At 49.1% G+C, this 26,893-nt stretch overlaps 1 protein-coding gene across 7 annotated transcripts in view; it reads left to right on the forward strand.

The window, feature by feature from the left end:
• LOC127482320 (protein CEPU-1) overlaps positions 1–26,893 on the forward strand; it is a 353,430-nt gene that overhangs the window by 221,705 nt on the left and 104,832 nt on the right. The window contains exon 1 of one of the 7 annotated variants that reach the window (XM_051812523.1): positions 18,413–18,595. The exons of the other annotated variants lie outside the window; for them this stretch is intronic. Coding sequence (XP_051668483.1) covers positions 18,558–18,595 — 38 coding nt within the window. The 5' untranslated portion in view covers positions 18,413–18,557. Of the gene's footprint in view, positions 1–18,412; positions 18,596–26,893 lie in introns of those variants that run through there. 7 annotated transcript variants of the gene reach the window in all.

The following is a 26,893-nucleotide window of genomic DNA, read 5'->3' on the forward strand; positions in this document are numbered from 1 at the left end:
TTTTCTAAGTCCCTTTTCTTCCACTGTAATTCAGCAGGAGCTTCTACTTTTATTGAAAAATTTCAGACCTGTATAATTTGTTACATAAGAAAATACTTTTTTTTTTATTTCAAACCCAGATATTTTTATTAAACAATCCATTTCTTACTTGTGTACCTAGCCTGGAAAGGATTTGGCTTAGGATTCCCTTGTTGGGAAAGGGGCAGGTTTGGGTTTGCTTGGGAAAACAGTATTTCTTCCCTTTTATCTGAGTTTGAGTTCAATGAAGCATCTTGTCAAATGTTACAGGAAGTTCCCTGACTAAGCTAAAGCAAGATTTGGGGTTTAAAAGTGTCTTTCAGGAAATAGTGAGATTTTGATTTCATTCAGTCTCAAAGGGAAGGATTTCTGGACAGAGTTTCTCTTTAGCTGAAAATAAATCTTTCCCTGCTCACCTCTGAACTTCTTTACGTTTTGGGGTCAATTTATCCATCATTCCTCATCCCTCCTATTGCTTTCTACTGCTTGGAGGAGCTGTTCTGCTTTGAATCAGACAAAGTTTGAACTGAACGATGTTTTCCAAGGCCACATTTCCAGCTGGCCAAGGCACGTCGTGACCCTGTTTGCTCAGCAAACTTGCACAGTGTGGGAGTCAGGGCAAAACGTGGCAGATTTGGGAGGGAGCAGTTTGGAGGTGCCCTGGTGGGGGTGTGTGTGTAAGTGATGTGATTTAGTCCTCTGCAAACACGGGGAGACAAAGGTGTCTGTTGGTCTTGACTTGTGTACTCGTGGAATTAAACCCTCTTCCTTCTCTCTCATGCTTTGGCAGGGTAGGACATGGGGGTCAGTCTCTTCTCTCAAGTGATGGAACAAGAGGAAATAGCCTCAAGTTGCACCAGAGCAGGTTTAGATTGGCTATTAAGAAATATTTCTACACCGAAAGGGTTTTCAAGCCCTGGCACAGCTGCCCAGGGCAGTGGTGGAGTCACCACCCCTGGAGGGATCTAAAAGACATGTGGATGTCACCCTTGGGAACACCTTGGCAGTGCTGGGGGAATGGTTGGACTCCATGACCTTGGAGGCCTTGTCCAACCTGAACAATTCTGTGGTCAGAGGGTCAAAATCCCATCTGGGGCTGTTATTGCTTTGCCATGGAGGTGGTTGGTCGAGGGAGACGCCGTCACTGGTGCATGTCAGCTGGGCTCCTAAATTCCTCTGGTTGTCCTTGTCTCCTGGAGGGTGGCAGCTGCAATTTCCTTGCTGGTTCCAAGCCAGCAGCATGCAGACTGTTGACATTGTTTAGCAGACACGAGGCCTTCACCTCAGACACCTCTGTGAGTCTGAAAACAGCCCACGAGCCATTTTTGGCCATCTTGGTGACCTCTATTTATTCAAGTGGCACTGCCCAGAGTAATCTAAACTGCTGAAGTTGTTCAGGCAAGGGCTGAAGAGATCACAGGGTGATAAACATCCTCCTGGTCCTTCTAGAACAGATTGAAGGCTTGGTGGCAGTGCATCACTGGGAGGGACTTCACCCACCTTGAGGGCATCGACCCTCTGGGGTCGGTGGGAGTTGCAGGACGATTCCTTTGCAGGTTTGGTGGCAAGGAAAGGAGAGAAGGTGCAGGTGCTGCCCTGAGCACAGAGACTTTGCCACCCACAGTGGAGAGGGAGTTTGAAATCCTGCTGAGAGGCACCACGGGGCTGCCGGATGAGCACGATGGGGAGACGTCAACCCTTCCTCTCGGCTTCCCTTTGCAGCGCCAACTGTCAGTAATTTAACTAACGTTTTGTAAATAAATGTGGCACTCGGACAGCTGTCACCGCGCCTGTTATAAACACTCCCTTTGTCACTAAAAGCTGGCAGCACCGCTCCGTTTCCCCTGCAAATGCAGCTCCCACTGCCAGTTAGCTCCCGAAGCCAGGGCTGTCAAGGAATCCCATGCCGGGAGGAGGCCGGGACACCGCGGCTTCGCGCAGGGAGCCCGGCGAGGCCGTGCCAGGGCCTGGTGCGAAGGCAGCTTTTGCAGCTCAGGAGTAAATCGACGGCCTGAGAAGTGAGTGACAAAAACCCATCTGAGCGTGGCCGCAGGGCCGGTGGGTTCCCAGCCAGGAGCCCGGGCGGTCCAGCTGCAGTGCCGGGGGTGGCACCGGCTCCGCTGCCATCTCATCCCGGCGCCGCGGGAAGCACGGGCAGGATGAGATGGGGAGCTCAGCCAGAGCCAGCGCTCGATGTGCCAAGGGAGCAATTTGGCACTGGCACTGCGAGTGCTTTTCATTTTGAGCAACCTGGACTAGTGGAAGGTGTCTCTGCCCATGGCAGGGGGTGGAAGGAGATGAGCTTTAAGGTCACTTCCAACCCAAACCATTCTGGGATTCTATGAAGAATGGGCTCCTTGCTCATCAGGCTTTGGTTTCAGTCAATTTATTGTTTCTGGAACTGGTTGGATTTGAGTGGTGAGATCTGCCCTTTAGATCTGCCCTCTGCCCATCAGTCTTGCTCAGCACGCTTGTCCCATTAGGAGCATATTCCACACCTTCACACAGTCTGGATGCTTCTCCTCCTAATGAACAGGACTGGCACAGGTTGCCCAGAGAAGCTGTGGCTGCCTCATCCCTGGAAGTGTCCAAGGCAAGGTTGGACAGGGTTTGGAGCAACCTGGTCTGTTGGAAAGTGTCCCTGCTCATGGCAGGAGGGTGGAATGAGATGAACTTTAAGGTCCCTTCCAGCCCAAACCAGTCTGTGATTGTATGAACCGACTGGAGAAGGGATACTGTTCCCTTTCTTCTTGCTGGGAACTCTTGATCTTGTGCTGCTTTTCTCTTCTCATCTTTCAGGGTCTCTTGCAGTTCCAAACACCCTTTCCCTGGTTTTTCTCTCCCAGACTGGGGTGGTTTAACTCCCAGCAGTCAGCCCCAGTAGCCTGGCCGTGCTGCAGCGCTGTGTGATGCAGGCACTGGAGAAATCAGCACATGACATCTCTCTCTCTCTAAGCTACTGTAAAATTAGCTTCATCTCAAGTGGCAGAAAATGATCATATCCTCGCTTGAGGGCGATGAAGAATATTCCTGAGTCACTGCTAGTGATGAAACAGGCAGAAAATCCAGAGTGATCCACAGCTGCCCACTCAGTTCTAATCGCTGAGGCCATTTGCTGCTGCAGAGCCTTAAGACGCAGCTTCCTCCTCCTCTCCCTCCCTTTCATCCATCACTCCCCACAGTGGCTGGGGCTGCAGATCCCAGCAGGAGCAGAGCAATTTCCCGTCCCACCAGCGAGGCTGCAGGCTGTGAACATCTCATCCTCCTTCCCTGATCCCCTGAGAGGAGAGGAGATCAGAAGAGGGGGGTCAAAACTTCCTTTTCTTAAAGGACTCAGAGGAAAAAAAAAAAGGAGCTTATCCTCCTCGGGTCTCCTCCTTCCACACTGCAATCCTGCAGACTGGGAAAAGCTCTTCTCTGGGCTCATCCTTCTCTCCACAAATTTTCCCTGCTGCCTCCAAAGCAGCTGCTGTGCCCATAGGGATATTTCCTTTATGTCTTTTCCCCCAACAGCTTTAGTTCAAAGCCATCTCCCTGGATTTTTATGTCTTGGATAAAGCCACCCTCTTCCCTACAACTGCCAGCTCAGTGCCTGGGAAGCCACTTGCCAAATTTGCTGGTGACAGAGGCCAAGAAAACCCTTGAAAACAGGGATGATCAGAAGCAAAGTGCTGTATTCCCTCCCTTCCTTGCATATGCTCCCTGGTAGTGTGTTAATGCCAAGGACTCCTTGAAGGATGCTTCCTGCAAACCCTGCCCTGCCAGCTCCCCCAAATTCACATGGAAGCCCCCCACACTCTTGAAGGCACTGTTTAAAACCCTGGCAATGTCCTCATGAGTCCTTCAGCTTGGGAATCACATCCTTCTTCTGCTCTTCCCTGTGGCTCCATCGCCTGGTTCGGCAGCATTTAGAGGGAAAACGGCAGCAATCCTCCAGTTTAGGCAGGTGTTTGAAGGAACACTCTCTTCTCCAGTCAGGCCTTGTCAGTATTTATCCCTTAACCTGGTTTTCAGATGTTCTCTATCCTGCAGATTTGCTGGGATATGCTATTCACACAAAGCTCTCCTGGTGTCAGACTTTTGCTAGGATGGCTCCAGCGCTCCCACAGCCTGCCGGGGGAAGAGGCAGCACTGGCAGCACCGCAGGGATGGATGTGTCAGAGCAGGGCTCTTGCCAGGGTAAAAACAGAATATTACCCAAGCTCACCCCCCCCAATGGAAATTGCTGCACCAGCACAAGTTTTTCACACCGGTCAGCCAAATCCAGGCAAGTTTCCGGGATTTTTTTCCATAATCCCAGACAGCTTTGCACGCCGGGCAGTTATTTGTCAGCACAAGCAGGTGCAGAGCTGCAGGACATGGGCTGAGCATCTCTGAGCTCAGCTTTGGTGGTTATTCCAGCGTGCAGCCACTTTATCCTCCCATCAGGCAGCACCATCAGCACTTCTCAGCTTAATTTCCTGTTTTCCTCGCTGTTTTCCCCCAAAACAGAGTCTGGATGGTGCGTTTGGGGTTGGGTTCAGCAGGAAAGCAGGAGATCAGTATCAAAATGAATATAGGGGTGGGAATTTGGAGGGGTTGAGTGTTATAACAAACCACCCCCCGAGCACAATTCGTTCTGCACGTGTTGGCTGTTGTGACACACAGAGCAAATTTGTGTGTGTGTACCACAGAATCACAGAAAGGCTGGGGTTGGAAAGGACCTTAAAAATAATCCAGTTCCAACCCCCTATATATATACATAAAAAAACATATATAAATATTTGCTAAAAGCATATATGAAAGTATTTTTATTTTCATATAAATACATATTTATATACCTTGTGAACAGAGATACAGTTGGGGAGGAGTAATTCCTGCAGACACCTGTGGAGAGAGGCAGGACACAGGGATAAATCTGAGGGAGATGGAGCAGATGGCAAACTCAGATATCACAGCTGTACCCTGGAAAAGCGTTTCCTTGGAAAAGCAGCACTGGGGGCTCCTTTTGGGAGAGGTGAGGGGACAAGCCCGTTGGTAAATGCTCTAATCTTTTCTCCTTGTAGTGCCAACTGCTGCTTATTTGTCTTGCTGTGAGTCTGAAACCACCCTGCTAACCTCTGGCAAAATCGGGGATAACGAGGATGGAAGGCTGACTTTGTTTGTGGTGTTTAGTTATTTAGTTTTTCCTGGCTTGGGAAGGAAGAAATAAAGTTGGATTTCAAGTGGGGTTGTTGCAGTAATGGAGGGAAATGAGAAATGCTCTTCAGCTGCCTCTCCTTCCTCGTGTCCCCATAAATAACCCTCCTCGCTCGGAGACGGCTCAGCCAGCGTGGAGAGGAGAGGGAAGGGTTGGGCTGGTGTGGTTTTTGCAGTGGCTGGAGAGCTCCTTCCCTTTCCTGCCTCCTGCAGTTCACCTGCTTGGAGCCTGCTCCTTCCCAGGGCTGCTCTCTGGGAGAGCATTTCCCTTGTCTGATGGGACGAGGGGGAATGGCTTCCCACTGCCAGAGGGCAGGGTTAGGTGGGATGTTGGGTAGGAAACCTTCCCTGGGAGGGTGGGGAGGCCCTGGCACAGGTTGCCTGGAGAATCTGTGGCTGCCCCATCCCTGCAAACATTCACAGTCAGGGTGGACAGGGCTTGGAGCCACCTGGGCTAGTGGAAGCTGTTCCTGCTCATTGCAGGGTTGTTGGACTAGGAGACCTTTAAATGTCCCTTCCAACACAAACCATTCTGGGATTTGATGATTCTAAGGATTTTTGGCCAGGTTTTCCATGCAGTTTAGCCACCTTATTTCTGCAGCTCACTTGCCTAGAAGTCATTCCCACCTTGTCTGTGAATTCCTGGAAGCAAGGTGCAGGTCATCTCTCTCTTCCTCCACAGTGTCCCTTTTCCCTTCACCATTCCTGCTGACTTCTGTGAATTAGCTGCCTGGTTTCAGTCAGGTTTTACAGAGGGCTGGGCGTTACATTCTTACAATTCTATGAAAACAAGCAGGCAGAGGTCGAGACCTCGTTAGTCACCTGAAATAATGACAGAACAAGCTCAGCTCTTGTATGAGACACCTAAGAATTCACATGAGCATTGGTTGTATGCAAGACTCAAGGGAAGAGGGAGCTCCAGATGGAGCTTGCATCATTTAAGGTTTAAAATGTGTAGGAAACCACACGTCTTCCATGGTATGAGTGGAACTACTCATTAAATGCAGCAAGGAGTGCAGGTGGGGAGGGGTTGAGCGCTCCAGACTGTGTGTAAGGAAAACTGCAGCGATGTTGTGTTGGTGGAGAGAAAGCTGCCAGTCCTGGTGTCAAGGAGAAGAGACAAAAGCTCGGGGTTTTGTGCTTAATTTTCCTGCTTTCCAATGGGGGATGCTGCACTCAGCTCGCCTGAATGGGAAGACTGCAACAGCTGGTGGCTGTGGCATTGCTGGAACGGGCTGGCTCACCCTTCCCTTCGCTTTGGAAAAAGAAAATAAAGGCAAAAAAAGGCACGAGAGCAACGACAGAAAAAATAATAAAGCCGCTAACTCGCTTTCCAGAAGTTCCTAATGCTGCAACAGGCAAAGCACTGGAGATAAAAGAAATAAAAAAGCGAGGGAAAGAGGGGGAAAAATGCATTTATGAGCTCTCAAACTAACAGCATGCAACTCTCATATTATTTTTCCTCCTTAGCCTTTGAAACAGAACAACGGCCCGGAGCCTTCTCGGCAGATGGACAATGTGCGTGCCTTAACCACTTAACAGCCATTAGCCTAATTCCACGTTCTGGAGCCAAATTAAATAATAAGTAAGAGGCTATGAAAAGCTGGTTTGGAGGCTGCGTTACTGCCTTTCACTTGATAACCTTCTCCTAAACAGATGCTCTCTCTCTACCCTATTAACCTTGTCTGAGAGCGGGGAGGGGGCTTGGAGGAAGCAAACAAGCCAGACCTTGGTGGAGAGGGGGGGTGATGAGTTGGAGGGGCCAGATGTGGGGTCCTCCCTGTTTTGGAGGCTCCTCTTGTTTTTCTCCCCCAATGCCCCAGCCCTGGAGGAGTCCCTGAGCAAAGAGCCCGTTCTGTGGTTGCATCCAGGTCATTTCAATGTGCCAAATGATTCATCTTGATCAGCGAGTCCATCTGTACCTGCTGGGTGAGGCTGCACCACCCGGAGCTGATTTTGTGGACAAATCTGCTTTACTTGGAGGAGAGGGGAGATGGTGCTGATAGACACGAAAGGGGAGGTGGTCACAGGGCTCAGTGCCTAATCCCTCTCTGGTTTTGGCTGGGGCAGGGCACGGGGGGCTGCTGCATCCTCCATCCTCGCTGTGCCACCCACTCACCCTTTGCAGTGAAGTCATTTTGCTGCTCTTTGCCTCTTTCCCCTCCCTGTGTCGAAACAGGAACAATAGTACTTGCCTAAGCTTTGGGAATTTGGGAATATTAGTTTGCAAAATGCTTCTGATGCTATTTTGGTGCTGGGAGGGTGAGGCATTTGCAGGTGTGTGCAGAAAAGGTATTCTGTATTTCTCCTTGGCTACAAAAGGTTTGGGAGTGGCTGCCCCTGTTTCATCCCCCCCTCATTAACTATTGCTCTGGGCTTTGTGTCTCAACTTTAGACCTTTCTAAGTTTTCAGGGGATTATAGATGACCCTGTAGCTATTTTTAGTGAAAGCTTTTATTTATTAAAAAGCCATCTTCCCTCATTAAAAAGACACATTGATGGGAAATAGATGAGCAGCTCTATCACTGGCGTCTGCCATGCGAGCCCGGTGCCGCCAAGATCGTGTGTTTTGTGCCCTCCCTTGATGCAAGAAATGTCTTTCCGTGGAGCCAAGTGAAATTTGGTGCGGGAACCACCCCAAACTCAGTGCATGAGCCATCCCTCACCCTGCCTGCATTATCCAAGGTCCTTGGGTAGATGTGGGAAGGTGTGGTGCAGGATTTCCCCAGAGATCCTTGGTGCCAGCAGCGACTTGACTTTCCTTCCCTGCTGGTTTCCCTCCTTTGGCTGAGTTGTCACACAGGCTCTGATTTCGTGTGCAAAATCCATCCTGTGACTGGCACAGAGACCGATAAAGCCGAGTTTTTATAAACTTGCTTCCTTTTGATCCAGGTAGGAGTCAATGATTTGCCGCCCGCGGTGTGGACGTTTGGAAAGGCTTTGTGCTGAGTGGATTCTCTGAGGTTCAGATGAGGATGAATCTCATTTTCCTGTGGCCTTTTCCTCCGTGGGGCACTCGCAGAGTCCCTCTCCTGTACCTGGCTGCCTATCTGCACTAGACTTGCAGGTACTTAATGTCTTTGAGCCATCTGTTCCTCTGTCAGATTTAGTTAAAATTGGCCAAAGGCTTCACGAATTATTGGGGAAGATTGTTAGACAGAGGTGTGCAAAGAGCACGATTGAATAAGCTCATCCCAGTAGGACTCAAGGCTAAAAATGTAGCAGGGTATGTTATTTGGAGACAAAGCAGCTTGGAAAATGGGATCCATATCCAACCTTCCCCAGCACAAGAGATATTGGACTTCAGTCTATTTTTCGGTACTGTAGAAAGCTCCTCTGTGGAGATGGACATTGTTTTAGGTAGGATTTGGTGCTTTATGTTTTATTTCTGGTAACACGTGGCTTTCTGTCCAAAATGAGCCCCATCCATGCTTTCCCAAGGCACTGATCCTTGCACTGAGATGCTGCAGCTGTACTTCCAGAAAGCTGTTTGCTGAAGGACTCTCCCAACAAGGGCTGGGAAGTCCCCTGAGTAAGGTGTTAGCTTTGGGAGAGCAAAGTGTTCACATCGCCCACCACTTCCCCTAGGAGGAGGTTTTAGACCAGGATGCCTTGATTTCATCATGGGTGCCATGACTCTATGTTCAGGATGTCATGGGTGTTGTGATTCCATGGCCAGGATGTCATGGTTCTATGGTTCTCTGTCATAGATGCCAGGATTCTATGCCAGGAGTCTGTGTTCAGGATGTCATGGGTGTTGTGATTCTGTGTTCAGGATGTCATGGGTGTTGTGATTCTGTGTTCAGGATGTCATGGTTCCGTGGTTCTCTGTCACAGATGCCAGGATTCTGTGTTCCCAGTCTCATCCATCTTAGCTTTGGGCATCCAGAAATAAACGCCTGATCTAAGCAGGTCTTGGGAAGAGAGGGGTCAGTCCACCTCCCAGAGTCCTGTCTCTTGTCATGGACTGCAGGAGGACATGGGCTGAGGTGGCATGAAATGCATCTGCCAGAAGAGACAAAAAGCAAAGGAACTGTCAAAAATCCCGTCAAAGGCTGGGTGGCTCTGGATCCATTAGCATTTCCCAGGAGTCCAGAAAAGCAGGAGCAATCTGGGATGCTTGCTCCTGTAACTGCAGGTGTCTGAGATGATGGATGTCTGTGTCTGAGCATGGTTGTCCAGTCCCCCTTTATAGTCACTGGAGAGCAATGGGCCTTTGGAGGGTGAATTCATCCCAGTTTAAGGCAGATGTTTGGAACAGGGCAGACAAATTGTGTCCTGGGAGTGCCTTTTTCTCTCCATTTGGTCCAAATGGCTCAGCCTGGATAGCAAGGTGATAAATCCCAACCCAAGCATTGAGAGGAAGCCAGGGGATCAAAATAGGAAATATCTAACATTGCTCAGATGTATTAGAGCCAGGCCAGGGTGCTGAGCAGCAGGAAAGCACCTGGTGCTGCACCAAGCAGAAACAGGGGGTTTTTTTGGTGATTTTTTTTGTATCCTTTTATGTCTCATCCCTCTAACTTCCAGGAGACTCAGCAGAGCAATTCTGCATGTGGCTTGTCATTAGGTGCCTCACCCAGCAACCTGCAAGTTCATTAGTATTCTTTTTAGTGCTAACAAAATGTCTGAGCTGCATCTTTTCTGCCTGAGAGGCTGAAACAGAGGCAGTAAAGGGAAAAACCCGACTCCAGCTCTACAGAGACCACCCAGAGCGGGTCCCTTCTGCCAGCAAAGCACTGCTCGTGTCAATGTGGCACAATAAAAAAAAAACCAACCCCAAAAGTGGCTGGAAAGCTGGAATTTTAGCTTTATAATTGCATCTGCAGTGGGGTCTCTGCCAACGTGGCAGTTTGAGCTGAGGATCTTCCAGAGGAGTGAACATCTGCAGGTGGAGGGTGAGGTTTGGGAGGTTCCTGTTTCTCCTGCCCTGTAGGAACCCCCAGGGCTGCCTGGTTCTGCTGCATGGGTTGGATAACATGGGCCCAAAGCCTCTTCCAGGCTGGGGTGGGGAGTGGGAAGAAGGGCTGTGGCTGTGCCCTGCCTGCCTGAGAGCCTTTCATTGATTTTCCTTTTCTTCAATGGAAGCAGAACTGACATCCATTAACCAGCCTCCCAGCCTCTCCAGAGCCAGGGGTGGAGGCAGCAAAGGCTTTATTGCTCATTTTTTTTCTTTTCTCTCAGACCTGTGTGTTCCTCTCCCATCTCCCTTTGCTAAAGCTCAGCAGCTCTGGCTGGGAGATGCAAAGAAATGGATCCAAATAATGGGGAACAGGATTAGAAGGGTTATGAAATAGGTGCATTAAAACATTTAGTTGAAATATTCCTAATGCTTTAGGAAGGTGGAATGGAGTAAATGAAAGAATGACTGTATGGACCCTTTCACAGAAATTTTGGTGCTGGCAGAGAGTTTGAAGATATTAAAAAAAAAAAAAAAAAACACAACTTTTTTTTTTTCTTGCAAAATGAAATGAAAAAAATTGGTGCAATTTTTGGTTGAAAATCCCAACTGTTGTTAAGAAAGTTAAGAGGAAACATAATAATGAATAATTATGTCCAGCAAACATTCATCAAGCAACAACCTAGCTAAAAGTGAGTGGATATGCCATAACCAAATGTAAGAAAGGGCATCAGAGTTAGGATGATTCCTCAGTGTTTGAGGAATAGGAGGTGGAAACAAAGCTCTCTCCTAATCTGACTTATCCCCAGTGTGTTCCCCCAGTGTTTTGGGAACCCCTCTATTTATTTAACCCACTCAGACACCCAGAGATAACACTGGGAAATATCCAGGGGGAGATGGAGGGGAGAAACCATCTCCTCTGGCTGGATGTGGCAGCTCTGACTCTTCTGCTGCCTTAGGGATGGAGCAGGGCCAGGCTGGGAACAGTGAGGTACACACTGAGTTTTTGGGGTGTTAGCAGGCTCTGGGAAATGGGATACTGCTCCTGTCAGAAGGGTTTCACTCCTCACTTTGGGTTTTGTTTAATAGAGGCTGCAGGGATGAGGGGCTTGAGGCAGCAAGAGCCAGGACTTCACCACAAAGGTGCCTGAGATGCTTCATCACCAACTCTCTCTGCATCTTTCCCATCCCCTGGGAATTATCCCAAATCTCTGTGCAGTTGTTCAGGAAAAAAAAAACCAACATACTTTCCTTTCTCAGAACCTGTGGCAGGTGAAGAGAGCAAAACCCATTTGTGGATGAAAACAGACTTTTTAATTTCAAGCTTTGCAAAATAACCAATGTATATTTAGCTTTGCATCTCTCTATATGAAGTGGATTTATGAACCTTATGTATATTTTATCCCTACACATTTGATCTCAGACAATTCATGTCTCCTGAGTTCTGAGCAGGATTTTTTTTTTCCCCAGCATTTTCTTTATTTACTTCTTTTCCCCCCTTACTTTTGGTGTGTTTGTTCCTCATTGCTGTCAGTGAGCAGCTCTTCAATAACTGTGTTTTGTATTCAGTTGCAGAGTTTTCTTTGGGGGGTTGGTTTTTAATATACTGTTTATGAAGAAGCCTGATTTTTGGGAGTGATGTGTGTTTGCACCAGAATGTTTCTGCAGCGAAAGGGAAGGCGTAGGAAAAAAACAAAGGAATAAGGGGGGGAAAAAGAGATTGTTGGGTCTTTTTGGCCAGTGAACACTGCAGAAATACCTTTGACATTTTCCCAGGCTTATTAGACAGGTCTCGAGCTGACTCAGGTACCCAGTTTCCAAATGTCTCTGCCTGGACCAGACCTCAGCTGCTGATTTAATAGCAAACCTCTTGTTGCTCACCCGGCCGTGCTGCACCATTCCCTGCTGGAAAAACAGCCTAGGCTCAGGATTTTAATGAAGGAGTTGTTAATGCTGTGGTGGATGGAAAGTCTCCTGCTTTATTAGGGAAAGACAGGAGCTTCCTCACTCCCTCACCCATCCCCACGTGCCTGGAAGATGCTCACAGTCCCTGTGCTCATCGATCCCGCTCCAATTCTGGATGCTGGTGCAGGGAAGTTAATTAATTCCATCAGAGAATCTCTCCTGGAGATCAGGATCCCATCAGAATGTGGTGTCCTTGGCTTTCTGGGTGCTTTTTTGGAGTTCATCTCACCCTTGCAGTTACTCCAGCAGTTGGTGGGACGCTGTTGTAGCCAGTGTGGGGCCACTGGGAACACTGGGAGTGAATGTCCTGAGCTGGAAAAAATTTAGATGCTGGAAATGGAGGCACTGGGATCTGTGGGCTTCATGCTTGATTGCTTTCCTGATTGGTACTATTTAAAAAAAAATGCATTAGAGAAAGAATGTTTGATTTCCAGAGTGCCTGGGTGCCGACACCATCTCTGTTTGTTTTCCTTCCTTTAGCAGAAACCTTGTAAAATTTTTATGAAGCATTAATGGAACAGAGATTTTCTTTTTCCTCGAGCAAATTTCCCGAGGTGAAGGTAACCCCCACAAGCCCAGCCCAGTTTCTTGCTCTGGAGAAATGTAGGACGAGGAGTCCTTTGGGGTAATTCCCAGAGCAGCCCTGATGCAGGTCCTTTCCACAAGGGAAGGATGCAGGGGAGTAGGAAGGGAAGGAAGGATCTCTTCTCATCTTGGTGTGTGTGGGGATGTGCTGCTTGGCCCTGGAAGGGGAGAAGCTGCTGGCAAGGATGGGTTGAAGAAGCAGAGGAATGCAAATGTGGATGCTCAGCTCAGTGTCCTCAACTACCCCTGAACTTGAGATTCACCTCTCAGTTCATGGGGAAGGACATTTCAAGGTTAGTGAACATAAAGGGGAGAAAAAAAAAAGAGATGTAACATCCCAGCCATCCCCACCTGGCTCTCTCTTCCACATGCTGGGAATGTGCTTGAAGGCAAGAACTTCGTCAGAAGTAATGGATAAGAGGCTTCTTCCACTTCTTATTTTATTTTGCTTAAATCTTCTGTGCTGAATGCTGTCAGTCTCCCTTGGAGGAGGAAGGCTAAACTGGAATCAGAGCAAAAATTCAGAGGTTGTGGTTTCTTTGTCCGGCTCTGCCAAGGATTTCCAGCAGGACTGGTGGTGGAGAGCTCATTTTACAACAGTGCCTCAAGCCATATCCCTTCAGGAGTGAGCTGGGTAAGGAGAGCAAACAAGCCCTGGCAGCAGCCCTGCAGAAAAGCATGGAAAACATCCAGCTCTGAGGAGCTTAATGGGAAGTTATTAGCTGGAATATCCTCCTTATTGTGGAGGCCGGGCTGCCTTATCATCCTGACAGCCCCGGGTAATTGATGTCCCTTCAGAAGGAAGGTGAGCAGAGGATTTGTGGTGTGGTGGAGCCTCTGCTCTGCTTGACCTTCCCGTTGGTGTGAGAGCACAGGAGCAGTGCCAGGGGGTGAGCACAAGGCACTGGGTGTGGCCAGTGGGGGATGAACCGAGGGCAGCTGAGGACACTGATGTCACTTGTGGTGACATTCAGAGCCGCTTGGTCCCCTGTTGAAGCCCGGTCTCAAGTCCTGTGACAGAGCAGGGGGGATGTTTTGGCATCCCTGGTGTTGCTCAGATTTGGGGCGGAAGTTCGTGGGGTTTTTTCTTCCTTTACTAAATCAATCCTCCCAAGGAGTTCACCACCCTGGGAAATTTAGAGCCTGGGCATGGGTGAGTTAATTATGGGTTAAAGAAGATTTGCAGTTACAGTAAGTAATGGGATAAACCTACTGATACCACCATGATGCCAAGAGCACCTGGAGAGGGCTGGCAGGGGCTGCTTTACCTGCTGCTTGGGGCTTCTTTCCAAAGAAAGTTTCACAAACTGCTACAGAAATGGTCCAAGTTTGTGTCTGTGGCACTGGAGGGGCTTTCCCATCCATAGGGCTTCCTTTGGTGGAAGGAACTGGAAATAAATCCTTCAAGTGTTAACTCTTTCTGTGCTGGTCCCCATAAGACTCTTTGTTAAGATACCCTGTCTGATACACTTTTTTCTGAACTTTCTTGAAATATGCAGTAGCAATCAAGGCAATTAAGCATAATTGCAGAGAGACTACCTTGTGAAGGTGGGACGCAGAAATAGGCAGGTAATTACAACGAGTTATAAATGGATGGTTATTTACATCAGGAGTGATGCACAGGGATTTGGGGATCGGAAGTGGGAGCTGCTGGTTGCAGCAGAGGACAGTTGTCAGGGGTTGTTCCTGTGAGACCCTCGTGTGCCCCAAGCACCTCTCTGGTGCTCATCCTCTTCCTCTAACACGGGGAATGTGGACCCACCACCTCGGGATCATTAGCAAGCTGTTGGGGTCTTTGAGAGCGCTTCAAATGAAATGAAAAGATGATTTAATTAAGGCACTTCTCTGAAGAGACGTGGACTTTGAGGGCGAGCTGTTAGATCCGATTCCTGAGCTGAGCGATGCCTTGCTGGCATCCTGCTGCTGAGTGACTCGGGGTGGGCTGCTGGGGAGTAGCTGCACCCTCCAGAATGAGCAGCACCCTCCAGAATGAGCAGCACCCTCCAGAATGAGCAGCAGCCTCATTGCTTGTCTGGCTGGTAGCCTGTTCTTGGCTGTGATGTCCTGACCCCTCGCAGTTACGGAAAGAAAATGTGCCTTTTAGATCTTCTTTCCCTCGGGGTGGAAAATCTGGGCTGCCTCTCCACGCTGCCCGTGCTTCAGGAGCCTCACGTAGTTGCTGCGAGGGTCAGCGGCGCACGAGGAGCTCCGCGCTGTGCTTTTCTAGGGCTGGCAGGAACCTCGCGTCACCCCGCCGCCACTTCTCTCTGGAGGAGCACTCTGTAGGCACTGCGCTCGGCGCTGAAATGATATTTTAAAGTAGATTTGAAAAGGCTGTCAGGAATCAAGGAGGACGCCTTTCCTGTAGTAGGAACAAGCATCCTGGGAGAGCCGCCGTGGAGGAGAGCGCAGTCGGTCTCGTTTCAGGAGACAAGGTACTTTGGTGACAGGACATCTTGTGAGTTGTGTAGATTTCCTGGCCCTGCTCTCCCCAGAGAGGTTTAAAACTTTCAGTGCCCTCTTGCTTGGATGTACTTAGCAACAAAGAGGTTTCAATTATTTAAAGGTACAGGAAGACATGAAAGCCATTAGGAAGGGACCTGGTGCCCCCCGGAGATGGTGCTGGGTTCTCCTTCAGCTCGCAGGACTAGCTGCAAACCCCGGCACCAATGCAGGGGATGAAATGAAGAACAGATGAAAACCACCTTGGCATAAAGTTTGAGTTGTTTTTCAAGACTCCAGAGTTTTGATCTGGAATGGGTTGGCTGGGTGCAATGAGGGGCTGCTTGGTGTGACCCCCCCAAATAAAGGAGAACATCAAAACCCGTGCAGGGTGGGCTGATACATAGAGGTGACCAGGCAACAGGGTGCAGAAGGTGAAGATATGGTATCACCTGTGTTTGCTGCTCCTTGAGCAGAGAGAGGACTTGATGCCTCGAGGACGGTCGATCTGGTGCCTTTAGCAATGCGATGAGGAAGGGCTTGGATAAGATGGAATCCTTCCCAGCCCCTCTGCACCCTGTGGGTCTGAGGGTGACCTGAGCATGAGGAAAGGCTCACTCTGATGGCTGAGGGAGTTTGGGGCACAGTACCTTCCAGCCCACCCTCGGGAAAGCCTGGCTGCCCCGGCAGAACTCGCTGCCATAATGAGCTCAGTCCCAGAGCTGGGATTTCAACTGGACATCAACATGTGTTCTCCACCTCGGTGTGTTCTCCATGGTGGGTTTGTTGTCCTCACAACAGGTCGCCCTGCTGCAGTGAGCTGAACCCAAAGCTCATGTTTCGTGTTCATGACCATGTTCCAGAGTGTTGGGTTTTATTTCTTCTGGCACAGGCGGTGCCTTTAGTGCATTCCAGACTTCACCATTGTTGTTTTCTAAGTTCTTCCTTAAGTGGCTTTCTGTGCCTGTCCTAAATTGCCATTCAGGTTGTTAAACTCTGAGATTTCACCCCAGAGGTGCCTGTGTTTTACTGCTGGGTACAGCAACTCATTTATTACCTTGTGTTGTTGGATCTGTCACAGTGGAAGGCGACACACAAGTAGCAAATGAATTTAATTACAATTTTAACCAAAATTAAGTGACTGTGATCAGAAATACAGAGCAGGGAAGTCCTTGGCTGGGCTAAGGACACCTGAGATGGGTACAGTGGGTGACCAGCAGGTCTTCTCCAACTGCAGAATCTCTTCTTCACACAGAACAAGTACATTTGATTTATTACAACCGCGAGTGAAAGTGGTACTGGAGCAGTAGGAGAATGAAAAACATGCGTGGCATGTATATGATACAGAATAACTAATCTTTCCTGACATTTTCTGTCAGTCTTGGGGAAGGAGAAGATAACTAACTCTGCCTCTCATGTTCTGTGGCCTGCAGTCTTCAGTCATGAAGATAAATGCTGGGCATCAGCTGTCCTTACATACAACCGAATCCTGGTTGGCAGCAAGGTTTCAACAACTTCTTATGCCCGAAGGCGAATCTTTGTGGGGCCCAAATAACACATCCAAAACCCTGGAGACTTTGTGTGAAAAGGTTGTGGTCCCAAAAGAGGGACTCAAAGTGTCTCCTTGCACCGAGAGCTGCCGTGGCGGCCTTGGTGGTGATGCCCTCCCTGGGTGAGATGGAGCTTGGAGGAAACCCTGGTGATGCCTTGATTTCCCTGAAGTGTTTATGTCCCACATGGATCCACCTTTATAGTCAGTTGGACATGGAATCTCTTCCCGTGGCAGCCGGACCAAATTCCACACCCATTTTTCCCGAAGAAGTAACGGCGCCTTTTTAGGTCACCTCAAATCACTTCCCCATTCATACCAGAGCTCTCAAGTTGTTCAGGGGAAGGGGAAAGCAGGGAAAAATAAGCCAAAAATGGGTTTTTATTTTCGAGTGTGTCATTTGAAATGGGGAGGGGGGGAGGGCAAACACGCAGCTCCTGCTTCCATTTGAACTGCTCAACTCGGGGTTATTTTGGAAGGAGGGTGAAGTGGAGGAGGTTCAAGTTCAGTCACAAGGTGGGAAAATATATTTTGGGGCTCATCTGAAGAGACTTGAGTTTTCTTTGGTGTGGGGGTGAAGGAAGCATCTATCCAGCTGGATATCCTCCCTGGAAAAAAGAGCTGGAGAAAGAACGCCAAGAGCAGAGGGGAAAAACAGGGATGTGCTCCTGTTAATGGCACAGGGAAGGAGCACAGCTTGGGAATCTGCTTGTGGGTATTTACAAACTCTGTTTCCCTCACAGAGGTGCCTACAAGGGCAGAGTTAGCAGTGTATTATTAATAATGAATAACAGTAGGATGGTAAAATGTGTACTTAAATATCCTGTGTCGTTCAGTGCATCTCCTCATGCTTTACAGAGGAAAAATTGTGTGAGAAGGGTAAATATGAGACAGGGAGGAACTGGTAGGGAGATGAGATGGAGATCAGGAGGTTCATCTTTTTCCTGTTCTTGTCCTTTTTTTTTTTTTTTCCCCTTGGCTTACATATTAAAATTCCCAGTTAACCAGGTGCTATTTAGGGCTGGCTGAGATTGGTAATTTCTGAGCGCAGAATCAACCCAGGCCGGGTGAAAAAGCGGAAGGAAAGGTCATGTAACGTTCCTGTCATACCAAATCTGCCGGGGAGGGGGGAGGGAGCGGGGCTATCGCCTTGTGAGCTGCAAATAGAGCTGTTAGTGTGCCATCAGATAGGGCCGGACATCGATAGCGCTGTATCAATGGGATAAAGATAAATGGGAAGATAAGAGAGTCGGGTTCGCCTTGAAATCCACTTGTGGTTACCAAAAGGCTTTGTCTTCCCGTTGATTTCTTCATCCCGCTCCCGTGGTAAATGCCAAGGCTTGAAATCTTATTTATGGTGACGCTAATGAAAAAATGTCCAGCGGAGCCAGCGCTTCACCCAAAGGATATGAGGATCTTCTGTGCTGTCTTAATTAAGTGAGGTAACGGGGAGACTTCTGAAGCCACCCAGCAGTGGTTGAATGGCTAATTCTCTCCAGCACTGAATTAAAAATTAGGAACATTTAATAAGCGGGGTTAGGTGCCCCCTGAGTTACGGTTTCAGCAAGATGCAGTTAAGCTCAGTCTTTCTGCCTGTTTTTGAAAGTCTGACTCATCTTTCCCAGCACTTCTCTGGCAGCTGTGAGGGCATGAAACTTTTTTAGATCGGAGATAAGATTCATGCCGTAATCACATGATTCGGGGAGCTGGTGCTTTAAGGGAAAGAGTGCTAAAAATAACCAGAATTGGTGACAAGATAGTAGCAATTTTGGCTTTTTCTACCGTGAAGGGCTGGTTGCCAGCTCTAGGGAAAGGAGTCAAGGGCTTCACTCTGCAGTGGGGCTCCAAAATGTCATTGCTCCCGTGATAATATGGGATAATAAAAAAACCACGGAAAGGATAGGAAGGAGCAAAGACGGAATGGAAGTAAGAGCAAGAAGCGAGAAGATTGGAAAGGGGTAAATATTGCAAAATAAAAAAAAAAGGGGAAAGGGAAGCAGGGCACATATTGGACTAGTACCTTGTGGGCTTGAATGGTGTTGGAGGAAGACAAAAGGAGTGAGGCAGAGTGAGAAGCACAATGACTTTAATTTGTAGGCAGGGAATGTTAAGAGAGAGAGAAAAAAAAGGTGATTTGGGTTCTTTTATTCATTACTAACCATAAAAGGCCCAGACTGTGTTGCCAGTGGCTTTAAAACCCAGGATCCTATTAAACCTTCCTTGATAGTAACTCAGCACTTGGAAACGGGAGTTAAAGAAGGAGCAGGAGGAGGGAGGAGGGATGGGGGAGCTGGATGAATCCAGGGGAGACTTAGTGCGACTGTCTCACCTTTTGTCTGGCTGTGTTTTTGGGGGATCAAGTGGCCTGTTTGCCTGGAGAAGCCCAACGGGACTGGCAGCATCCCGATGCCCCTTGCAAAGGGATCACCCCGGCTGCTGCTCCCTAGGAAAGGGCACTGCTCCCCATTCCCAGGTATTAAATCAGGCTTTATTCCTGCTGCTCGCAAACCAGCTGCAGCTCAGGGGAGGCTGCACGGAATGCGAGATGAGATGGGAGAGATCAGCAGATAAATGCGATGGATAAAGCCAGCAGCAAAAAGTTCCTTGGATTGAGTCCCTGGATGATAAATAGCAGATGTGCTGCTGTCTAGGCAGGGGCTGACACCAGGGTGAGGGGAGGCAGGGGCTGGATCAGATCGGGACAGTCCCGAGGCGGGACTGGGAGCGTGCTGGGAGAAATGGTTAATTCCTGCACTTTGCCTCCAGCATCACCCATGGTCCCTGCCCACCCCCAGGGGCTGCCCTTCCCTGTCTTGCACTGCGGGTGCTCGCTGCCAGGCTCACACCCTGCGCCCAGGGAGAGCTGTAATTAAAAGAGCTGTTCCCCGAGAGCCGGCGACTTATCGACCGCGTGCGTGCGGGTGTGCGCTCGCTCCCTTCTCCTCGGGGAAAGAGGAGAAACCATTCCTTTTATTCGAGGCTCGGAGCTGACATGCAGGTCTGGGCCACACCACGTCCTCAGCTCCCTGTGACACGTGTGGAGCAGCGCAGCCAGGCGAGGAGGCAGCTCCCACGGGAGATGCTCGAGGGGATCTCAATTCCTCGAGGGGATCTCAATTCCTCAACCTGCTGGAGTGCTGGTTGAAATACAGAGATGCTGTATTGCTCTATATCTTGTACTGAGGGTCTCCAGGCAGGCAGCAACAGGTCTGGGGAGCCTGATAGAGATATCACTTGGCTGGGAAAGAGGGAGAAGGAAACAGGGCTAAGCATCCCTTCTCTGAGCCGGCACGGAGAACAGGGAGAGGCTCGGGGAGCTGCCGCGCTTTGCTCCGGTTCGTGAAGTGGGTAATCAGCCCTTTTTATGAAGTCAGACTCCAACCTCTTTGGATTTCACCCCGTGTTCTCCCTGTTGTGGAACAGAGCCGGCTGATAAAGGTCTTATCTGGTCACTGTTCTCCAGGGAATCGGTGCTGCCGGAGGAGCGTGGCTGTGACCGGAGCCTCGCTGGGAATGCAGAGCCTGGCGGGGGGATGGAGGGCGACAACCAGCAGCACGAGGTGACAGCCGTGCTGAAGTAGCCAGGAGGGATGGTGCAAGGAAACGTGGGTTGGAGTGAACCCCTTTCCCTGTGGAATTTGGGAGTTGCCTCCTGCAGCTGCACCTTTGCCTTTCCCAGAGGGATCCGGTGCGTTTGCAGATTGTTTGCTTTATAAGAGAAGTGACAAATTGCAAGATTAACCAGAAATACGGGCTTCTGTCATTGCTTTCCCTCCTGATGGAAATCCAGAGGATCCTGCGTGGTAACTAATCAGTCAGGCGGAGGAGTGAGATGGTTAATGGAGGAAAAATACTCCTCTCTGTGCCTTGTCTGGGAGAGACTCGACAGCTTCATGCTTAGCTATCAATCTGAGAAGTAGGAGACACTGGCAGCTTTGCACGTCTGTGGTGAGGAAAACATCAGGGTGGGTGGATTTGGGCATTTGAATACCTGGAATAAACCCTATTTCAGAATAAAGAGATCCTCAGGAACTTTTCCCTCCTTGGAATTATAAGGGGAACCCAAAAAAAAAAAAAATCCTCTAGTCCGCAAGGTCTCACCCTAAATCAGGCATTTCTGAAGGGGCTGAAAGGAGAGGAAGGAATCTCATTAGCCACCCTTTGGAAGCTTAATTCCAGGAGAGCCTGCCAAGGTGCCATTGCTCCTCGGATAGGAAGTGCTGGAGAGCTCCAACAGCAGCTTTCCGTGTTCAGCCCAGCCTCAGAGAATATCCTTAAGTGTTATTTGAGGATTTGGCCTGCTGGAACTGGGCAAGCTACAAAACCCAGATATTGTTGTACTTGGCAAGGGCTCTGTGCCCTTGCAGGGGGGGAAAGACTTTGCCCTTTGCTAAAGCTTGAACAAACTTCCATTAGGAATTAAGCAGAGTCCTCTGCATTTCAGCAGCCCCTCGCAGCAATCTGGGATGGCTTCCTTCATGTTTGCCCTGCTTAGCTCCTGGAATTCTGCAGGGCATCCATTTTCCTAGAAAGCTTTGTGTCCATCTGCTCGATCGACTTTGGTAATAGAGTTAAGACCCCTCCTGCTTCCTGAGCCAGGGCAAGGAGATTATCCCTCTGATACCATTCAAGGAAACCCTCAGCTCCCAGCTGGCTCAGGGAGTCGCTGGGTGATAGAATTCACTCCAGGGACAAAAAACCTGATCAGTCTGGCTCGGGATGGAGCTCCTGCAGTTGGAGATGATGCTGGAACAGAGGTTTAAACAGCTCCTCCAAAGTTTTTCTCATTTTCTCTCAATTTTGAGGCTGAGTGAGCTTTTTTGCTAAGGATGCTGCTCTGTGGAGAGATTTAGGGAGATGAAGTGTCTTTCTACAGTTGGTGGAGCTGGTCCTCCAGCTGGACCAACGTGTGGGGCCTTTATGCCCCTCTTAGGCTTAAAACCTCTGCTTTTCCATCACCTGTCTTGTAGGTTTAGACATTGTGGGGATGGGATTTGGGGAAAACTCCAGGTATTGAGTATTGAGGAAATGGGAGAGTGATTGACAACATCCCCTTTCCAAAGGGTGTCCTGCAGCTCTGGGCAATGCTGGCAATGCTTCCTATCACACATTGCTATAGAAAATGTTCCATGAGGACTTCTCTGTGAAAAAAACACCTTCCTAACAACAAAAACAAAAAAACAAAAAACAAAATAAATACAATACCAGAGAGACAAAAGAAACAGATATTGATTTTTAGTTTGGATCCTTCCAGAGAGGAGTCTATGCAATCACATGGTCCCTGCCTGTCTGCCTTCCCCACTCCTACCCCCTCTGTAGTTTTTGAGCCCTTTGGCCAATTCCTGACCAATTTCTACCCAATTTGACAGAAGGAAAGAAGTCTCAGAGATATTAAATTTCTATAAATTTCATTAAAAGGAGGTGGCTGGGTAGGAGACACCAGCTATTACAGCAGCCCCACGAGACCGGGGCTCCAGCATATGCAGAGCCTTTGTTAGACATCACACAACGGCTGAGGAGACAGACTTTTCTGTACAAGCAATTCCAGGGAAAACAGAAAACATCTCTGACCAGCCCTTGCACCTTCCCAGCCGTGAGGGGAACGTGGCTGGAGAGCCCTTGGAGGCCGTGTTACATTTGTTCCACTGCCTGTCCGCGGCTTGTTCGTTCAGAAATGAACTTGTAAGGCCTGGAAACAGGTCACGAGCGGGAGGGAGGAAACATTCCAGCCTCGTTCCCCGGTCTCCACACCGGAATAAATTCCAGCCATTGAGATCTGCCTGATTTCTTCCCCCACCCCAGCGCTCCTTGAGGTCTTTTTTTTTCCTCGGCTAAAAACGCTGAGCTCCAAATTGGGAATTGGTTCCGAGCGTGCCCAGCGGGGAGAGGGATGGGGAGGAGGCAGCTGGGAAGGCCAACCAAAAGCTCAGTATTATTAAGATTTTTAAGATATACAGTTTTGATAAAAGCTTGCAAGTAGCAAATTTGCTATCAAGCCTAATGTAGCATGGCAGATTTTGTCTGAGCTAGCAAAGGATCACATTTGCAGCTCCTCTGAGGCGGGGAAGTGGGCTCAATAGGCTATTTTCCACATCCATGCTCTGTTCCTAAAAAAAAAAAAAAAAAAAAAAAAAAAAAGGAGGGGGAAGCAGGGAGATGGAAAGGAAAATAAAGACAGTTTCTTTTTTTGCACTTTCCTCTGATTTTGCATGTGTTTGCCCTGAATGTTAATAGTCAATAACCTGCGCTCTCAACTCGGGTTTTACCGTGGGATTTGTGTTTTGCTGGGTCTGCAGAGTTGCTTAGGAACACTTCCAGACGGATTGCAGGATTTTGGCAAGTCTGGCATGTTCCCAATCTGTTGGCATTTTCGTTTTGACCCTTTTTCCATGGAATTAATACTCCTCTGCATCTCCCTGCGCTGCGCTGGGGCTGCGAGGCTGCCCGAGGGATGGGGGAAGGTGGAGACAGCACAAAATAGCCATCAAAAAAGTTGGGGTTGTTTGATAGGGACATTAATCAGGGCCTGATTTCTGCCATCCTAGCTTGGGTTAAGGGTTATATTCAAAAGTGAGAGTTCTGGGGAAAGATGTTAGTTTGGCAGTCCCACCATCACCCAGGGCTAACACAGAGTGAGGATATTTACAGAACTGTGGAGTGACAGGATAAGGGGAATGGCTTTAAACTGCCAGAGGGCAGGGTTAGATGGGGTGTTGGGAAGAAATTCTTCCCTGGGAGGGTGGGGAGGCCCTGGCACAGGTTGCCCAGAGAAGCTGTGGCTGCCCCATCCTTGGAAGTGTCCAAGGCCAGGTTGGACGGGGCTTGGAGCAACCTGGGCTGGTGGAAGGTGTCTCTGCCCATGGCAGGGGGTGGAACAAAATGATCTTTGAAGTCCCTTCCAACCCAAACCAGTCTGTGATGATCTCTGGTTGTCACTGGATTCCCATGAAAAAATTCCAGCTGGATTACAAAGTCATCCAGTTTCAGCTCTGACTTTGGGCAGGTTGTTTGCACACTGACCACAGTTCTCCCCATTCCATTTTGTGTTAAATCAGTCTTGCCAGCTCATAATCTTTGGTTTGTAGTTCAATAAGAAATGCTGCAAAGCCACTACGTGGGCTCCAGTTTGGCCTGTCTGTCACTGAATGAGACCCAGCTGGGGGTGGGATTCCTCACTTGCCTTCTCAGAGCAATAAAACACATATTTAGACATGGCCTGAAGGAGACTGGATGTTTTCCTGTGCTGATATACTCACATTTTTCTCATGCATGAAGCCACTCTTCTTATTTTAAGAGACTGTGGCGTATTTTCCTGCTCAGGAGAGCATGGGGAGATGGCTTATTTTTTTATGGGATCAGGCATGTGTTTTGCTAATGCTCTCTGCGATGTGCTACTGGTTTTATTTGCATCATTTACTGTCACTCTGTGGCTTAGTGACCCAATGTGCTTCTGCTCTGGCTCCCAGCACCAAACCTGAGCATCCTGCAACCTCTGGATCCTGTATTATCCTTTTTGCTTTTCTTTTCCCCCGTTTCTTTATGGCATTTGGAACCTCGTGCAGTTTATTAATGCTTCTTTGTCACTGCCTGCCTGATGGGTTTTCTTTCTGCTTCCCTGCTGCATCCCTAATCTTCCAGTCTTGGCTTCATTTAAGGGGGGGGGAAATCAAAACCCTGCTGCTTCTGCTAAATCAAGTGGTGTTTGTGTTGGGAAATGAGAGAGTGTGATGCCATCAAACTCACTTATTCTAGAGCTCAGCTAGGTTTGCAAATCAGGTTATGTGGAGCCAGGGAGCTCGTGGCTTGGCAGAACAGCCCCCATGGCCCGTGACAGGAGGGTAACTGCTTATTGCCCCCCATATTTTAGGAAAAAATATGGGGTTTGTCTCTTTGAGGGAGATGCTGAGCCCCCGTGGGGCTGCCCCTCGTCCTCCCCAGCAGCAGAGCTGGGCCAGGGTGACGTCCCCCGGGGCTTCCCTGAATTCAGCCACCAGGTCGTGTAAAGGTACAGGACCATTTAGACTTTTAAGACATCTGAGGTCACTTTTCATCGCAGGCTGGGCCGCTGCACAGTTTTACAGGGTCATAAAAGCCCTGACAGGAGTCATAAAAGCCTCCAATTGCACTGCACAAACCCGCAGAGTATATTTTAAGGGCCCCTGAGTTTTCATTTTGCTGCTTTTATGGGAACCCATAAAAGCCTCGATGAGCACGAGCCCTGATTGGCTCCTCAGCACGGAGGTAGTTAAAATTACAGCCGACGACAAATTGTTCCAGTCTAAATAAATCAGGGCTTTGCGTGTGGTGGGAGGGGGGAGCTGTGCTGCCCCTGCCCCTGTGGGATTGTCCCCAGCGCCCCATGTGGGGCCAGCCACCCCCCCCTGGTCCTTTCAGACACGCCCTGGCTGTCCTGTTGCAGGACATGGTGCATCTTGCTGCGTGTTGTGCTGCACTGGCCTCCCCTGGGCACGGTTTTCTGCTGCATCACTCGTCCTGCATTATGCACACACACGCTCCATCCCTGACCCCACCTTCCCTGCTCCCCCCAAACCCTGCCCCGTAACCCTTCCAACCCCAACTGTTCTGTAATTCCATGATCATTCACACTCCAGCGGCATTATAGGGCTGTCCCTGCTTTCTGTGCACAAACAGATGCTCGACTGGCTGTCACAAGGCAGGGAGAGACCCCCAGCACATGGCCCTGGTTGTGATCAGAGCTGCTGGGGCTTGGCAGGGCTTTAAGGCTGAATTATATTTCTACTGAGCGGTGTCAGTTTGTCAAAAGGGAAATATTTCATAGAAATGGCTTGTTGTGGGTTTGGTTTGTTTGTTTTTTTTTTTTTAACTTTACCTGACTAGACTGAAATAAATAAGAGTGGTTGAAATTCAAATGTGATGTTTGGAAACCACAGCATCACACCTCAGGGGGTGGTGTGATCTGAAAACAGGAATATTTGGGATGAGTCCTGCCTTCCCTGCTACCTGGGGCAGGGAATTGTTTCTTGGTGGGAGTCTCCCCTGCCCAGCTGCTGCCATGAGAGGGGTGTGGTGAAGGTCGGTGTCATGGGAGAAAGGAGGCAAAGCAGGTGTATTTGGGGCTGTGGAGTGGTTGCAGCATCGAGCTGAGTGTCTGGATTTGTAATGGAAATTTCCTTGGCTGTTTTCCTCCTCTCTGCACCGTTCAGGGGATGGTGAGGTCAGGTTTTAGTTGCTGGGTGTGAATTGTGCTGCTCTCCCTATCTCGCCTCTCATCCCCACGGGCTTCTCAGCAGCCAGAGTTTTCCTCTGGGATCTTTCCACCTCTCCCCTGAACTGGTTCTCACCAGAGGGAGGAAAACTCAGTACCAGTGGCCTCCTGCATTGCTGTGACCATCTCCTTTTCCCCAGCTGTGTGCCCAGGGCACTGCCCCTTGTGCAAGGCCATTGTTTGCCATGGTCTGTGCCGGCTCCCAGGGGCCAGACCAGCAAAGCCAAGCCCAGGGGACCAGGCTCAGGTCCCCTGGACCAGGCTCAGGTCCCGTGTCCCCTGGGAAAGGGACCAGCCAAACCTCAGCTGTGTGACCTTCCAGCCTGGAATCTGCTTGTCACAGCCTGGCAAGGAGAGGAAGCGATCAGAAAGGTTCTCTTTACTCCGTGAAGATAAATGTGTCTTATTTCTGTCTTGCTGTAGCTTTATATAGTAATTATATCAACTACAGCTGATCAAAGCATTTGTTAAAGAGAAAACTATCTCTCCTTTGCTTTTGTTACTGTTTGCAGCCAATTTGACAGGCTTTATATCTCAGACTACATTTTCTCTTATTTTCCACGCTTGATTTCTCTTTTTCTCTTCCTTCCCCCTTGTTGGCACCTGGCACATAGATGGATGTCCCTCCCCCCCTCCTCTTCCCCTTCCCCCTCTCTCCATCTGGCTTAATAAAAATGTTTTTTGAGCCATCTCAGGGACTCAGGAGCAAACAGCAGTAGTCATGGGAGTGATCCATCTACCTGTGCCTCCTGTTTGGGGTGAGGTGTGACTGGGGCAGCTCAGCCAGGCAGGATACCCTGTGCTTTTCTAATTTCCACTGTTATTGTTTCTCCAGGTGTTTATGAGGGTTTAACCTCTCGTCTCTGAGTTTTTCATGAGACTGGCACAAACGGGCTGCCCTTTTGTCCCAGCCATATCCACAAATCCCAGAAAGCACATCCTTGCTGCTTCTTTAATATTATTTTTTTTTTTTAAGATTCCTTCTTTTCCCGTTGACTTTCCATCTTTC

This window comes from Manacus candei, unplaced genomic scaffold (genome assembly GCF_025592945.1).
Source record: "Manacus candei isolate 608988 ecotype Guabito, Panama unplaced genomic scaffold, ASM2559294v1 h1tg000086l, whole genome shotgun sequence".
In the NCBI taxonomy this organism is placed as follows: Eukaryota; Metazoa; Chordata; class Aves; order Passeriformes; family Pipridae; genus Manacus; species Manacus candei.